General features: G+C 40.3%; 1 protein-coding gene across 2 annotated transcripts in view; it reads left to right on the top strand.

The window, feature by feature from the left end:
• Positions 1-17,032, top strand: part of gcgrb (glucagon receptor b) — a 60,223-nt gene that overhangs the window by 31,099 nt on the left and 12,092 nt on the right. For both annotated transcript variants that reach the window (XM_075463765.1, XM_075463766.1), the window contains exons 2-8: positions 11,877-12,024; positions 12,212-12,308; positions 12,417-12,524; positions 14,471-14,559; positions 14,887-14,993; positions 15,362-15,518; positions 16,422-16,581. In XM_075463765.1, coding sequence (XP_075319880.1) covers positions 11,971-12,024; positions 12,212-12,308; positions 12,417-12,524; positions 14,471-14,559; positions 14,887-14,993; positions 15,362-15,518; positions 16,422-16,581 — 772 coding nt within the window. In that variant the 5' untranslated portion in view covers positions 11,877-11,970. The remainder of the gene's footprint in view (positions 1-11,876; positions 12,025-12,211; positions 12,309-12,416; positions 12,525-14,470; positions 14,560-14,886; positions 14,994-15,361; positions 15,519-16,421; positions 16,582-17,032) is intronic.

Raw genomic sequence — 17,032 nt, forward strand, 5'->3', positions numbered from 1 at the left:
CTTCTAGAAAACATTTTATTTGTATACTTTTTCTATCTGTTAGTCAGAGGAATAAAACAGGTGTGTCTGACCACAACCACCCATGTTGTCTGTGTTTCCAAGTATTGCGGTCACAGTGGGGGTGCCATGATTGTCTTTGTTCACTCTTTGCAAAACACACACATACAGGCGTGTTTTTATGCAGGAACATATGCACACTTCAGGCAACTGAGCGGCTACATAGTAAAAGTATCTCCGGAGCTACGGGTTTACTTATATTGCCAATATTTCATACTTTCACCCTCAGGTGCTTGGCTGGTGGTTTTATACTAGCTTTTATGTTCCATGTGGTAATCATCAAACACATAATGAGCTTTTTGTTTTTTAGTTCATTTGCATTTTTTGTTCTTTTTGGCTTCTTACTGTGGAGCGTCGTGCTGTGTCATCAGTTTGTACCCCCCATATTTGTGGCTGTCACACGATTGACGGTGTGTGTCGGCCGATGCGCCATCTGCAAATGCATGACAGACAGGTCGAAGGGTTAGTTTGGATATGACACATAGTTACACGATATCACTGACATCAGATTGCGGGAGATAAGGTAGATGACAGCAGTTTGCTGATTTTGTTGTATGAACTGCCATTGCTGGGGACGGACATATCACAGTCATGTGTTTACTTTGATTAACTAGTAGTGTGAAGGGTAGATAGCGTAAATTCTGCAATAACATTTGTCATTGCATTTTGTGAGATTAACTGTGTTGTTGTTTCAGTTGGAGTTTTATCAGGTGGGAGCGCTGCTCAGGTTTTTTTTCATTCAGACTGGGTGAGACATGTTACCCACAGTTTCCTCCGGAAGAGAGACACTATGTCCTCTATTGTTGCTTAATTTTCATAGATTTCAGTTCCACAATGTAGAAATCACAACACCTTTTTATTCATAGTTCAGTCTCATTTCAGGGCACCAGAGAAGATACCCAGCAACTGATGATGTCTTTCAGTTGCCGCCTTCAAGCAGTCACTGCATGTAAAGGGTGCAACAAAGTGCATGACTCCTACAGTAAAAATGCATATGTAAACAAGGGCAAATGTATCAGGCAAATACAAGCAATACTGAAATGCAACAGGGTCCAGATGAGATCGTAAACATTATGTGCGTATACGGTTGTAGTTAGATAACTACAAGCATTATGATTATATGATAATATTACACTAAGAAAAAACTGTTATAGTTACATTATACTTATGTTCATCCTGTTTCACTCCTGAAATCAAAAAGCGTATATACCTACACATAGAAGCCCAGAAATGAAGTCAAGACAGTCATCATTAAGCTGTTCTGGTGATTTAGGAAACTTAGACATGCGATTTCATGTGTGTGCTCTTATGCATCAGAGTGTGCTGGCACCGAAATATGAGGTGTTGGGGAGCGATTTGAGGGAGGATAAAGTAGAATGTATGGAGAGCAGGATATGTGTGGTGCAACTAAAGCAGATTTATGGGGGAGTGCAGAAAGCACGCCTGAGGATTTAGGGTCCAGCTCTGGGCCCTCTCCACGGGACACTGAGAATGGTATGTGCTTGGCCAAGCCATCTTTCCATATGCGTTTCCCCCTCTCTCCATTTCTGTCATTCTCCTTTGTTCACACACAACTTTTTACGATCTCATCTGGATGCTGCTGAATTCATCCAAAGCTACCACTGGACACTTGCCTCCTTTTTCTTTGCTGCCTCTATTTAATTGAATTTCTGACAGAAATATACTCTGAATGTAGCGATCAGTTCAAAGCTGCTAGGACCATCTGCTAGTGGCTCAGTGATACTCAGTTTTTTTTTTTTTCCAACCCAGATGTTCGCCCCTTTCGCTGGAAGGGGAGATGATTGGAACATAACAGTGGTGGAAGCCAAGCTATTTCAACTATTTCAATGTGCGAAACCATTGAAGAGGAGAGGTGACTCTGCCCTGTTTTCTGTAAACAGCAAATACTGGAAGGTCTTTGTCCTCCTAATGAAACAAGTCAGAGCAGCATGACCCAAAAAAAGAAAAGATTAAAAAAACAACGAAAAAAAAACAGTTCTTTTGCATGGTGTTAGAATAACCCAACCTAATACCTCTGCATTATAAGTAGCTTTAAGCCACACATTTAAAGTACATCGCAGTATGTGTAAGTTATGAAGAACTATTTCAATCAGTATCTGTCCAGTCTGAGGTGCATAGAAGAGACAAATGTCCCTGTCAGACCATGTGTGCGTTTTTCCCACTCCACTAACTTCCCACATGAGCCAAATCAGACAGGAAACAAGATGGTCAGAATTTCTCCCTTGAGGACACAAAAGGAATAATAACAAGGAAGGACTTCCTGAAAGCTTTGGCTGATGGCACTTCAAGTCCACAGTCTGAAGCCAGTTTGCTTATGAGAGGCTGAAGGGACAGAGCATAAAAAAGTTGGAGAATGAATTGATAACTGTGATAAATACAAGATGGCAGTTGAATTACCATTATCATATCTCAGACAGTCCAATATAATTTAAATGCCAATGTCAGACATCAGCTTTCAGTACTTCTGCCCGATGACATTTAAATGTTGCCCGAGTTTGATTTTGCTCTCTGGACAAGAAACGCTGAAATGATTTTTGCAAGAGGATTTAATCTGGAAATCTAAACACAAACTGGCTCAGCACAGGTTATGAGTTCAGCCCAGGTTACCATGGTGATCTTGCCAGGTTGAAAGAGAGAGCCACCATTGTGACACTGAAAACGCTGCTCAGCATAGCTCTCTAAGCCACTAAGATCCGTAGAACACTGCTCAGGTCAAAGTGAGTTGCATTCATCTCCATTGTTTTTGGAAGTAAGCAGATGTGTCAGGGTCACATGTAAAATTAAAATAAGGACAAAGAAATCCCAAACTGCCATAAGGCTTTCTGTAGCCTTTTTGTTTAAATGATGGTCTAATTTTGTACTGTATTTTCTTAAAGATTAGACAGACTGTAGAGCTTTGAACACGGCTTAGCATGAGCAATATATACATTGCTATAAGAAAACACCTTTTAAGTAAACGTAAAACTTAATATTCTAAAACAATATTTGGTTGCACTAGCCTTTCATGTTCAAATAAGATGTAATTTAAAATCAACCATCATCAGATAGAAATTGAGCTAAAAAAAAGAAACATAGACAAAAACTAAAGAAAGACTTTCAATAATGCAAAGAAATGATGCTGGTGTTTAAGCTTAGATGAGTCTCTTTCACTATATGGGAGCAGCTCACCAAAACAGCAACAGCATAATTACTGCTCAGTTTATCTCCATTACAGCCACTGCACTCTTGTATATACCTCCTACATACTCTCCATACTCTGCCTAATTACGTTCTCCTCGTCACATAGGGAAGCCTTATTGATTTAAACAGCATAATATTGCAAGTGCTCATTGAGAGTAATGCAATTATTCAGCAGCCCCATGCCCCACACACAAATGCACTGTGTGACGTTAATGATAATGGGGAACTGTCTGTTTTTCTGATCATCTTCATTATCGGACATTTTATTAGATGTGGTTAAAAACTTATTTCCGAAGTTTCAGTTGATCTTCTGTCTATTTGTTTTGTTTTGTTTTCCTAACTAATATATTGTACACTTTGATGAAAGCATGTGAGAGGAGGGAGGCATGATCTCAGCTCTGATACACTGATACAGGGAAATATGACAACAAAGGTGCACTTTAAACTCGGGGGAAAGGATGAAAAATAGAACTGACGCGTCAGAGACGCTGACTGACATTCTTTATGCATATTACAGTTTATTCAAGCAGTGGGATAAAGGACTGTATTATAGCGAAGGAATGACTGGTAGTGTTGAAGAGTGTGAAGCTGCTGCAGCTAACTTGTCCAGCAAACAAGGAAAGGCTCCCTGATGTTCACATGACATTTAAGACGCCGCTATGTCTGCAACTGACTCCCATGGCAACATTTAAAGCAGGACATTAGGGAGACTTTATTGACATCTGTAACAAGTTGTTGCCTTGGTCTTGGTTTGACGTTGTGAATGACAAATAAATTGAACATTCTCTTTTGATCCCCTAAAAAACATTTACCTTTTCCCAGCCTGTGCCATTTAGAAACAGGAGCTCGTTAAATGGAAGCTGTTGAATCTAACAGGCGGGAGCTGTCAGAGCAGAAACTCTTCATTCATGGACTTGTTAAAATTGGCTTTTTTCTTAGACATTATGAATGAAATAGTCTTTGTACTTTTCCACAATGACCTAAAGTGATCCAGGAATGGGGAGACAAAACAATTAGCCTGGGAAAGCAATTACAATTTAAACAATTTGGTCACCTCGATCACCTGGATCACCTGGATCACCTCCAGCAGTCCTCCCTCGGACAGTTCTCAGAGTCTGCCATCCAGCTCACGGCACCAAATTGTTAGTTCGATTCTTTCATTGGAAGCTCAAGAACAAACCGGAGGAATCTCAAGTTAAATAAAGTGTTTATTGGTAGTCACACGTCAAGCATATCAGCGCTGGGCTCAGTGGAACAGAGCTCCCGCAGAAAATCCGTCAGACTGAGCCTCGATTTCCGGGTATCATTTGTATTTATAGCCTCAATATTTCACATAGGTTGGACTCACACTCAACCGAGTATGATTGGACATGAGTAGGTTCAACATGCTTCGTCATATTCTCTGGATCAGCCAAACAATGTGTGTGTGCGAATCTGCACCTGTTTTCCCAGGCTAATTGTTTTGTCTCCCCATTCCTGGATCACTTTAGGTCATCTTGGAAAAGTACAGAGACTATTTCATTCATAAAGTCTAAGAACAAAGCCAATTTTAACAACTAACAATTTTAAATTCATGCAGAACCTTTCTTGGTTTCAAAAGACATGCATTATGTGTGTGTGTTTTCACATAACCACTCACTGTAACAATAGTTTTTTGGTAGATGTGTATCAGAATACAAGTGAAAAATGACTCTCCCTACATCTGCTTGCAAAAAGATAAAAGGAACATGCGTACTTGTCTTTATGAAGTAGATGTATAGCTCAGAGGGCTATGTTTTTTACTGTAGTCTAGTTCGGGATGGTTGAACTTGATCTTGGTTCCCATTTACTAAAAGGGAATCCTGCACAATGATGTGTGACTGATGTTCTGAGCAGACCTTTTTTGTTAGCTGGGTGTTTTTCATTCTATTAACTGAAAGCACAAAACCCCTGCTGGTGATTATGTCCTTTGATCTATTTGCATTACATATGAGTTGCATGTCACATCATGGATATTTCACAAGACACTTCTATACATTTTAAGATTTATTGTGTCATGTTTTGCTGTTAAAGCCTGGTTTAAGCCTGGTTTATAGTAACGCAAGACGCAACGCAAGCCCTTGCGCGGTTGCAAGCCCCCCCTTGCGTGCTTGCGTGTGTCACCTCAATTTTCTAAACTTCACGCAAGACGCAAGCGCAAGCCACTGGCTGTGGTCGAAACCGCCTACTACTTGATCGATCTGACAGTATGCAGAGCGTTTACACACAGTGCACTTCACACCTGCCCAAGCCGAAATCAGCCGGCCTGAAAAGCTGATTTCCCTTAAGCTATAGGCTAAACTCTTTAAATATATAACTTTTGCAACATTTGAAACATTTTCAGGCGAGAAAGTAGTCGTTTAGACCCCAAGGTGTCGAAAATCTGACAAAATACCGGCTATTTACAAGAAGAAGAACAAGCATGAATCCAGTCGAAGAAATCTATGGAAGAGAGACTTGCTGAAGAGGTCCTGGCGGTGAATTTCCTTTCATCATAGTAGGCTTGTCATTGAAAAAACCCGCTACTCCACCTACTGTCCTGGCGGTGAATCGCCACGCAGCACACACAACCGCCGACAAAGCAAAATGAAGTATAAACGTCTCGAGCCATTAACATACGAGCAAGACGCAAGCGCAAGGGCAGTTAAAAGAAGTATAACTCAGCCTTTATAGTCGGTAACACAAGACGCAACGCAAGCCCTTGCGCGGTTGCAAGCCCCCCCTTGCATGCTTGCGTGTGTCACCTCAATTTTCTAAACTTCACGCAAGATGCAAGCGCAAGCCACTGGCTGTGTTCGAAACCGCCTACTACTTGAAAACGGCACTCATCGATCTGACAGTATGCAGAGCGTTTAAACACAGCGCACTCCTGCCCGAGCCGAAATCAGTCTGCCTGAAAAGCTGATTTCCCTTAAACTATAAACTCTGTAAATATATAACTTTAGCAACATTTGAAACATTTTCAGGCGAGAAAGTAGTCGTTTAGGTGTTGAAAATCTGACAAAATACCGGCTATTTACAAGAAGAAGAAGAAGAAGAAGCATGAATTCAGTCGAAGGCTGTGTTCGAAACCGCCTACTTCTCCTACTATTCCCACTAGTCATACTTTTTTAAGTTCCCTGATGTACACTAGATGCATACTAGATTCGCCGAAATGTTGAGTATTCATCATGAGGTTACTTGTCACACTCAAACTACCCAAGATGCAACGTAACGTGACGTCGCCCATCGCCATTTGAACGGTCAAATTCCGTTGACGAGAGCAGTCAAAACGGCATAACCGGAAGTGCGTTGCTCACTGCGGCTAGCTTTACTAGCGGCGAATTCGTGGGAACAAAATTGTAAATAGCCGGTATTTTGTCAGATTTTCAACACCTTGGGGGTCTAAATGACTACTTTCTCGCCTGAAAATGTGTCAAATGTTGCTAAAGTTATATATTTACAGAGTTTATAGCTTAAGGGAAATCAGCTTTTCAGGCCGGCTGATTTCGGCTCGGGCAGGAGTGAAGTGCACTGTGTGTAAACGCTCTGCATACTGTCAGATAGATGAGTATACCGTTTTCAAGTATGTAGTATGTAGTAGGCGGTTTCGAACACAGCCGAAGAGAGACTTGCCGAAGAGGTCCTGGCGGTGAATTTCCTTTCATCGTAGTAGGCTTATCATTGAAAAAACCCGCTACTCCACCTACTGTCCTGGCGGTGAATCGCCACACAGCACACGCAACCGCCGACAAAGCAAAATGAAGTATAAACGTCTCGAGCCATTAACGCAAGCGCAAGGGGAGTTAAAAGAAGTATAACTCAGCCTTAAATCATTAAGGTTGGCACAGGTTAAGGACAGGGTGTCATCTCTTGACAGTACACAGCATAAATAAAACACTAAAAAGGCAACAAGTTGTAGTCTGACAGCTTGTAGCCTAAACCACATCTAGATAATCTTATTTGTTAAAACCTCTGTCTTCCCTAAAGAGAAAGATAAGAGTGTGTGAGAGAAGAAGCGTGGCAAATGCACCATGCAAAGGATTGTTTACAGGTTGTTAAAGCAAAAAGCTCTTGGGCATTGCAACTGTTAAAGGGACCGCAGTTGCACACACAATGTATGTGATCATCTGTCAGTTGAACTTTATTTACATCATGTTTTCATATGAATAGCTCATAATTCAGGCTCATCCAAAGAAACACATGTAAATCATCCAGGCTGATTGTGCTCATACAAATCAGTGGTTGAGTAGATATTTTCTCACTTTCCATCTCATGCATTGTCTCGCTCCTTAATGACACAGTACTCTATTCATCTTATGATTATTTGACACATATGCTGAGCCTTTTCCATGGAACTGTGATGTAACATAGATTAAACTCAGCTATTTAGAAGAAGACTGAGCGGAAGAGTTCACAGTAAGGTTTCTCACAGTGCATCAGATAAAATAGAATATACTTCACTGCAAAATAGTGTGCCATATCAGAAGAATATATGAATTATATAGTTTTTGTGGGTAAATCATAATTTAGACAATACTTTGAAAAGCACTTAATCTAAAGACACTATTGAAGCATCACTGTTGAGAAACAGAGGATTTTGTGTGCTCTTATATAAAAAAAACTCTACAAACAAATCCCTCTGGGAAAACTCTAAAATGCACCGTCATCAAGGTAATCTTGTAGATACCAAAAAAAAGAAGAAACTTTGAGCCATGACTGTATATCATACCCACCAACACCAAGAGCTGTTTTCAGGATTTCATTTCTGGTCTTCTGATACTGTGATATAAACAAAAATGTACACAGGCTAAAAGAATGAAACCAGATAGCCTCATTCCTTAGGATTTTGACATGCGTTTGAATAATGTTTGCACATTTGTGTGTGAGTGTGTGTGTAATGAAAAGCCTGCCCACACGGTCGATAAGGCTATCAGTTTGAGACAGTAGTGCACTGTCCTCTGCAGCCGTCCTCTGCTCAGTATTCTCTGCCTCTATTACCTCATTGCTCTTCTAGCAGGTCTCACTGTTTGCACATTTAATACCCTGCAAAAGATCCAGAACATGTCTGATGTTTGATCAACCGAAAAAAGAGTGTCACTCCACTACTCATTAAACTCCACTAGCAACCCCTGGCTGCTTAACACAAATTCAAGTCATTACTGTTTACCTACAGTGTGACTGTGGGGGTCTGCACCCAGCCATGTAAACTCATACAGGCTTATGTTCCTTCTCAACCAGCCTGATCCTTTCAGGAATGTCATCAGGTTTTGCATTCCGTCTGTACAAGGCAGTCTCAGTCCAGGATTTCCTCATTTGTGGTCCCACATTGGTGAAATTATCTACCAAGTGCTACCAGTTAAGGGGTGTCCCTCTCTATCTCCAAGAATCTCCTGAAGACTATTTTTTTTAACACCCCAACACCCCAACGCACCTAACCTGCACTTACTTCCACTTCTAACCTCGTTTTACTTATACTCTTTCATTTAGATAGATTTATATTGATTTATTGCGAGGATGCGGCCTTGTGATGACTCTTTGTCTATTGCCTGCCGCAATGACCACTTTACGCTCAAGTGCTTCTATCATTAACTGTTTTGCTTAATCAGTGCAAGCAAAGAAACATCTGGTCTTTTTGCCATATAAGCAGGCAACCAATCAAACCAGGATGAGTGTGCCCAGTGCTTCTGATCGGTCATGTGATTTATGTTTTCAGCCTGTTACAATGACAGAAATTACTCATGAAACATTATGTGATACTGAATACAAGTTCTGATCTCGCACTTTTGTGAATACCTCAGTTTGTTTAATTGTTGTGTAAAAGACAAGAGTGAATGAGAGGAAAAGCTCATTTTTGATAATGGTGTGCTTTCAGTTGGAGGTCTATTCACTTCTTTTCACTTCAGCAAACTCTGTATTATGCCCCTCAAATAAATGCAAAAAACTATTGCATTTAACTGTATTTCTCTGGAAAAAATGATGACCAGTAGATGTAGTTATTTTCTTCACATGCCATGGCTTAAAGGATAAGACAAAGGATATTTTTGCCATTTTCAACATTTCCATGGAAAGAGCAAAACCAACAATAGTTAAGCTTGTGTCTCAAACAGTTTTATTTTGAAGCTTATCTTTATAAATCTTCTTAAACCCACGAGATCCCACGCTGAATTTAGAATTATAAAAATATGTGACAAATTAATCCAGCAGTGGATTAACACATATATTTGTTGCTCTTTAAAGAGTTTTAATCATAGCATGAATTGGATTGATATACATGTGAGAAAAAACATGATATCCATGCATTATTAGGTTGTCTGAGTTAACAGCTTTTAGAATGACTTGGATTCATAGTTTGATTATTGATACAAGATCAATTGCTCAGAATATTTCGTTTATAGCAATTTCATTTTTTTGTGTAATCCCTCAGATTTTCTGTACCAAATAGCCCCACAAGATCTTATAATCTGTCTGTCTCCTATCTGTGTGGTCAGCTTTGCTGCTCAGTCAATAAGAACTGCATGTGGTCATAAATAGAAAGATTATTACTGTAACACCACAAGATAACAGGTCTGTTGCAAGACCAAACCACAGCAGCAAACTGCTGTTTTGTTATTTTTACTGCATTCTCCTTCAAATGAAAGTGTTAATCTGTTGCACTCTACTGATCATCTTATATTTCTGCTGGGTGTCGTGATTCAGCACCACGGAAGCAAACCTGAGCAGAAACAAACACACGGCCTGAAGCTGCACTGCGTCAGAAGCACAAGGGACTGGAATAGAATGGAATTTGAAACGTTTTAGCCAAAAATGTTTCCATGGTCAAGGTGTTTTTTGCAGAAACGTTTCAGATTTTGTTTTGTTCTCCAACTGCGCTGGTGGAGATGTTCAACTGATGCTACAGGAACCCATCATAAAACACAAAGGCACTAACTGAGAAGTTGATATGGTTAAATGTGTAATTCTTAACATAAAGGGAGAATCAAACAAACACACATTTGTAAATATATGAGGGGTGTACTGCATTAGGGTTTGGCGAAGTATGTTGAGCTTAATGGTTTTTACTGACATCCTGGAGCTGTTTGTGTTGAGTTTCCGATCAAATTGTCCGTAAAAAGCACCATTGTTTCTTTGATTCTGCTCCTTACCATATCCCAGACAGCAAAATCAAACTGAAACAGCATCTAACATCATTGTTATCGTTGACATTTGAACCAAATTGAAAGCACTTGACTGACCTTGAATAAAAGTCAGATTGCCAAAAAGAGCCATCTTCCGGAAACATGCATGTCTATTTATTTATTTTCTTTCTTGACATCAAGATTCTCAAAGTAAAACGATGATGAAAAAAAAGCTAGTTTTTAGCGCATAGTCAATTGGATCATTTCCGAAACACCGATGAGAGCACATTAGTCAACGCTTCAGTCTCACAATTAGATAGATGGATAGATCCCATCTGGTGTGGGAGCATGACAGCTGAAAAAAATCGTACTCAATAGCTATGCCTGACACACATGAGGACAGAGTCTGTGAGTATGCAGCTGCCCGCGCAAAGTCATCTATTCCATCCTTGAGATTCAGCTGACTGACACCACTCTTCTCACTTCTTTATAGCCGTCTTCTGAGACCTACTTTTGTTTGAGGGCACCACTTTTTGTAGTAGGCACCGTGGGAGTGTTGCTCTGTAGTTCCAAACATGTCTATAGCGACATATGTCTGCAACTGTCCTAATACTGTAGCATTAGTTGTATTAACAGCACTTATGTCTGTGTTCTGTGCACAAATCATTGCAAGGTCTTTGAATTCAGCATGACCCATTCACTGTTGACATGAACGTTATTCAATGCTGTGAGAAAAAGTGGTACTCATTTTCATTCGTTAAAAAAAGAGTTTCTCATTTCAGAATTCATGATAATATGAATGGCATATTATGTCATGAATGCCATGAATGCGCTCATTTTATTGCATTCAAGCACAACAGTAACTACCATCATAGTATTTGTTATCTGAGTGGAGTTTTAGGTTTTGTTTAGAAAACCTGGCTGTCAGGGTGCTAGGTAGTTCAACTGGTTGAACGGGTGCCCCATGTACAGGGGGCTGAAGCAGGGGCCCTTTGCTGTCCCTCAACATTTGAATAAAGGACATAAAGGACCTAAACAATAAAAAAGAAGGCCTATCTGTATTGAATTTGCTTAGAAGTAAACCCCTCTAAAAGCAGTTGTGATCCAGTAATTTTTGCATTGTGTGTTTTGGTCACACACTGTTGCATAGAGATGCCTCTGTGTGTGCACTACAGTTTTCTCATATCTACAATGCTGTTTTCATGTGCTTTATTATGTGCGGCCAACATGAAAACAGATGCAGTGTAAGAAGTGGAATGATTTAAGCTTTTATCTCACAAATAAACAGAGTTCTTTTGGATCTTTGTTTTTTCAGAAGCATATGGTTTCCATCTGTAAACTGTGAAATGTGTTTTTTGAACACTGATTTTATTTTTATTTTGCACTGATTCTCAATACCATCATGTTTCACATAATCTGTCTTTCAGTTCTAGCTCAAACAAACAAGCAACACACACACAGACACATACTCACATAAAAAGTCTTTCCATGTTTAATGTGTAGGCCACAGGGTGAAACAGGGCTGAGACTGCCTCATGTATTGGGCTTCCACTGTGTTCTGGTCCCCACCGACCCCCATCCTCCCAGCATCAGTGGGATGTCCCAGGTGTGTCTCCTCTTGGCCTTGCTCATGTTCTGCAGCTGCACGAAGGTACACCACGACTCGCAGCTCACACTCCTTCACACACACGCGGACAAACACATACACAGAGAATAAATTCTGGTTTTAATCGACTCTGTCTTGAGTGCCACTTATTACGACTGAGAGGTCACTGATGGGCAAGTGGTGGCTTCGCTGATGTTTCACATGAAGATTCTTAAAGTCCTTCCTGCTGCAGGTTTCCTCTGCTAACTCTCTGGAGCTTGTGAAGGAGCAGTGGAGCAGCTACAAGGACAAGTGCCTGGATTACATCAACGCCACGCCCCCTGCCACAGGTGAGTCCTTCTCCGCCATGTCTGAATGAGATGCATGCAGGGGAATAACATAAACCTGATCTACACGGATCCCAAGCAAACATGTAACACATCTGCTATCTATTACAGGGTTGGTGTGCAACCGGACATTTGATTTGTATGCCTGTTGGCCTGATGGACTTCCAGGAACCACTGTCAATGTCTCCTGCCCCTGGTTCCTGCCTTGGTTCCGCAAAGGTCTGTATGTATGCACAATGTATGTGGGGTATGAGTATGTCTGCTTAAGAAGAATGAAGAGATTAAGAGAATGGAGAATTAGAGAATAAGTAGAATATTTTGTATTAAGAGGGGATTAGATGACTATATTTTATGTAAGGATTATGAACTCGAACAAGATATCTTAGTTATTTGCTGTCCAGTCTCACACAGACTTTAGGCCGCTGTCCTGCAGGTTTTAAATGTTTCCCTGCTTCAACACACCTGATTCAGATCAATGCATCATTAACAGGCTTGTGCAGAATTTAACAATCTTTTGAAGAGATCCATGTCATCTGAATCAGGTGTGTTGAAGCAGGGAAAGATCTAAAACCTGCAGAATAGCAGCCCTTGAGGACCGGATGTGGGTATCCCTGTCCTACACCATGCCGTCAGAGCTCCCAAGCCATACCTCTAGAACATGTGCACATGCAGCATTCAGGCCAAATGCAATGATTTGACGGCCTACCAGCTTCTCTGCCTGTTTACTTTCCCTCCTACGTGCACTCTGCCTGTGTTTTAATTGAATGTCACCTAAGTCTACAGATCACTGCAGGACAGAGTCCAAGAGGAGCTAGCAGACAGCACGGTAATGGCAGCAATTTTAACCTTACACATCAGACACTGTTACAGAAAGCTATAAAAGGAAGTATTAGCAAAGGCTACAACTAAAACAATGATTGGGTAAAGAAAGAGGTCAAACCAGAGTCAGAATAGGGATAGCGTTTCCACAATTGCTAGAACTGCGGGAATCACAGAGTTTAAGAACTTGGTAATTTACTGCTGCACACGTAATATTTTGGTTTGTTTTGTGTGAAGTTTGTTGTTTTATATTGTAATACAACTGTGTAGCTACACTGTGTGTTAGTCAGTCCCAGTATTTACCACGGTTTCTGGTGTTAGCCTTAGGCTAACTTGCTGCTCTTCCAGCTGATTGTGCTGCAACCTGTGCACATGTTGTAGAGGTGTAGCTTTAGAGGGAAAATTGGGAGTTTTTTTGGCTGTGTGGTTTCAAAGTCTATCTTTCACTAGACTTTTCACAAATAGGAATGAAAAAAAAAATACCAGTGACAGAACAAACCACAGGGTGAAACAAGGATGTCCAAAGTAAAAGAAGAGGAGAAGAACGATCTCCTGCAGGAGTGTAACTCGGGTGTTTCACATGAGAGGAGGATATTTCAGATCTCCCGTCACCTCTACTTTCTCCTGGGTGCTTAGTTGTTGCCTGATGCATATCTTTGCATGGCCCAAAAGATGACCATGCAAAGAAAAAAAAAGTGAAAAGGAATGTACACATTGTATGGAATGGCGGTTTCCTCAAAATGTATTGAAACTGAGTCGCCTCTGCTCTCTGCTGTGTGCTCTCTACATCAGTGAGATTTGTTACAGACACAGAACTGTGACTAACATTCATGTGGCTTGTGTCTCCTAGAGCAGCTCACATTTTGAATTGTGCTATCAAAAGGTGCAGAATGTTAGAAAAAAGATACTGCAGCTTTGTGAATCTTTGTGATCATGTTCCTGTTGGTTTGGGAGCTGTAAACAGGTGTGAAGACAACTTGTTTCTCTTATCTCCTGGATTAGTAACCTAACAGGAAGTCTCTTGTCCTGTCTTTAAAAAAAACTCTGATGTTGAGACTTCTGAGTGTTTCCTGTTTGTGTATCTAACTTTGTGCCAGATTACACATGTTGCGTAGCTGGCTGCTTTCATACATCTATCTTAAAATGTGGAAGCTACAAAGTTTAGTTGAGCTTCTGTTGAAAATAAGAAATCACATAACGCCACACAACGTTCATTTAAATTACAAAGAGGCTTTTGTTGTTGTTATTATTGTGGGGCAGTGTATTTAGCACCATCTGAACAGTGGGGGGTTCAGCATACATTCCACCCTAATAATCTCACAATGTGCATATTTCTGTGTGAATAGTTCAGCGGGGTCTGGTCTACAGAGTCTGCAATGAAGATGGTAAATGGGGACAAAAGAATACCAGCGAATGTGAGGACGACCCTGGTGAGGTGTGTCTATAAACAGTACAGTATGTTTGGGTATGCCTGTTTGTGGATAGAACTATGTATGTATGTGTGTGGGCCTGCTGGCCTTGTGATTTAAGTCTTGCCATTTTCAAAGCTGCTTACAGTGGCAGATGGATATGCGACACTATGACTTGAAACTTTGACACAATCTAATATGACGGCATGTGAAAATATTCCCATCTGTTCAAATACTCTTTTTTTTCGTCTTTTTTGCGTAATTTGCCCCAAATTTAATCTCAAATGTGTGTTCGTGTGTGTTGAATGCAGTACATGGAAGTAATTGCTTCCGTCTCTTTGTTGGGTTTGCAGCAGCAGTATGGTCGTATCCTCAGTCAGTTACGAATCATGTACACAGTTGGCTACTCTCTCTCACTGGGAGCGCTGCTGCTGGCCCTTGGAATTCTCATCAGCTTCAGGTATTACATGCAAGCAATTGAGCGAGGGAAGGGAGGGAGAAAGAAAGGAGAAATAAGTGAGGATAGATTTAGAAAAGAATAAAGCGATTAAAAGAGGGAAAGGTAGCAGAATGGATGAGTGAACAAATAAATCAATTGAAGAATGCACAAAGAAAATACAAATGAACAAACACATTAAGACAGAAGAACGACATGACAGGAATGAATGAATGCCAAAAAGGAATAGTAACAGTCCAAAACGAGATGAGAACAAAGCAGGAAATAAACAAAGGAAGGGGAGACAGAAGTAGAGATTAATCTAACAAGGATAAATAGTGAAGATAACAATTCAAGTACAAAAATAACTCTCACTGACATCTCTGTATTAGGAAGCTGCACTGTATGAGGAACAACATCCACATGAACCTGTTTGCTTCCTTCATCCTGAGAGCTGTGTCCATTCTGGTTAAAGATGCCCTTCTGACCGTCACACTGGACCCGAGGAACAGTAGTGACACTGGGTCACAAGCCTGGGTCAGCGTACCGGTGAGAGCATAAGTATCACATCAAACTCATTCATTTTAAATGTGTTCATCTGCAGCTTGCTTGTAACACAGCAATATGCATCTGGGGAACCATTGCTAATGTTTTTTTTTTTTTTTACAATATTTGCTGCTAAAAGTACAGTGCTGTCAAGCTACATTTAAAGTATGGAAGCTACAACCAGATCATGAAAAGCAATGATGAAAGAGTCAAACGGGGTACACAAACTCATCAGGTTTTACCCTACCTTGCAAAAAGGTTGTCCTAATGACAGTTCACAACCAAAGCATAGCTCTTTTTTAAAAAAGTTTGATCGTGTGCAGGAATAAATTCTGCTATACTTGATCAATTTATCCTTCTACACGAATTCAAGAAACAGATGTGCAAAGTATCTCCTTTGTTTTGTTTTCAACAGTAAGTCAGGTCATCTACACTTAATATTACTAACAGTAAATTACAAATGTACAATAGTCATATCGAAAATAGGAGCAAACGAATAACACATTATCTTGATTATAACAGATCCAGCACCATATCTTTCACAGCTAACAACCAGTAATTTCCATGTAGGTTTTAAAAATATTCAACCATCTCTCACGGTTTATAACTTAACAAGCAAAAGATTATGTGTTGATTGAGTGAGTCTAGAACAATGAGATTGATATTTGACAAAAATCAATTAATGGAGCCACCAATTCCCTCCAAGTTGCTTTTGGTGTCTTTTTCCATCGCAAATCTTTACATTTGTTGTGCATCAATCCATGTTCAGCCTAAAGAAATGAAAAATTCAGTGGAAATGCAACTTGTGGCTTGCAGATACTGGGGAATATTTACAGCGAAGCAGTGTTGTAAACACCTCAGCTGATTTTTGTCTGCTCCACCTGTGTCTTTTGCATTGTGCATCAGGCTGTGACTTGGTGTCGTGGTGCCATGGTGATGATGCAGTACAGTGTAATGGCCAACAACTATTGGCTGCTGGTGGAGGGCATCTACCTACACAGCCTCTTGGTCATCACTGTTTTCCGTGAGAAGAAGTACTTCTACATTTACCTGGCCATCGGCTGGGGTAAGAACCCAAACTGCTTTTATGAAATGATTTTCACCAATTAACTGTGATGTGGTTATTATAAGAGTATACAAAGGTGTACTTCTGTTGTTGTAATAAATGTATAAACGAACTATCCCCAGAAGTTAATTGTTTCACACACATTCACAGAAGTTTCTAGTTAAAACGCTTAAACTTTTTCACCAAGTACTGTTTAATGTCTATTCATCAAACCTACTTATTTAGAAGTTGATCTCCATAAAGATAATCTGAGTGTTAACTCTACCCATTGCCTTCTTTGATATGTGTGGCTCTATGAACATGTAATTTAGCTCCACCTGTTGTTGGCAAAACACAAATGACATGTAGTTGTGCTTGGTAAACCTTGTTCCTGATACTATGGCTCCCCCTCAAAACTTTGCCCTCACACTCAAAAAGTCCCTGTTTAAAAACACTGCTTCTGCACTCAGAT

The sequence above is a fragment of the Odontesthes bonariensis genome, chromosome 4 (genome assembly GCF_027942865.1).
Source record: "Odontesthes bonariensis isolate fOdoBon6 chromosome 4, fOdoBon6.hap1, whole genome shotgun sequence".
NCBI classification, from domain to species: Eukaryota; Metazoa; Chordata; class Actinopteri; order Atheriniformes; family Atherinopsidae; genus Odontesthes; species Odontesthes bonariensis.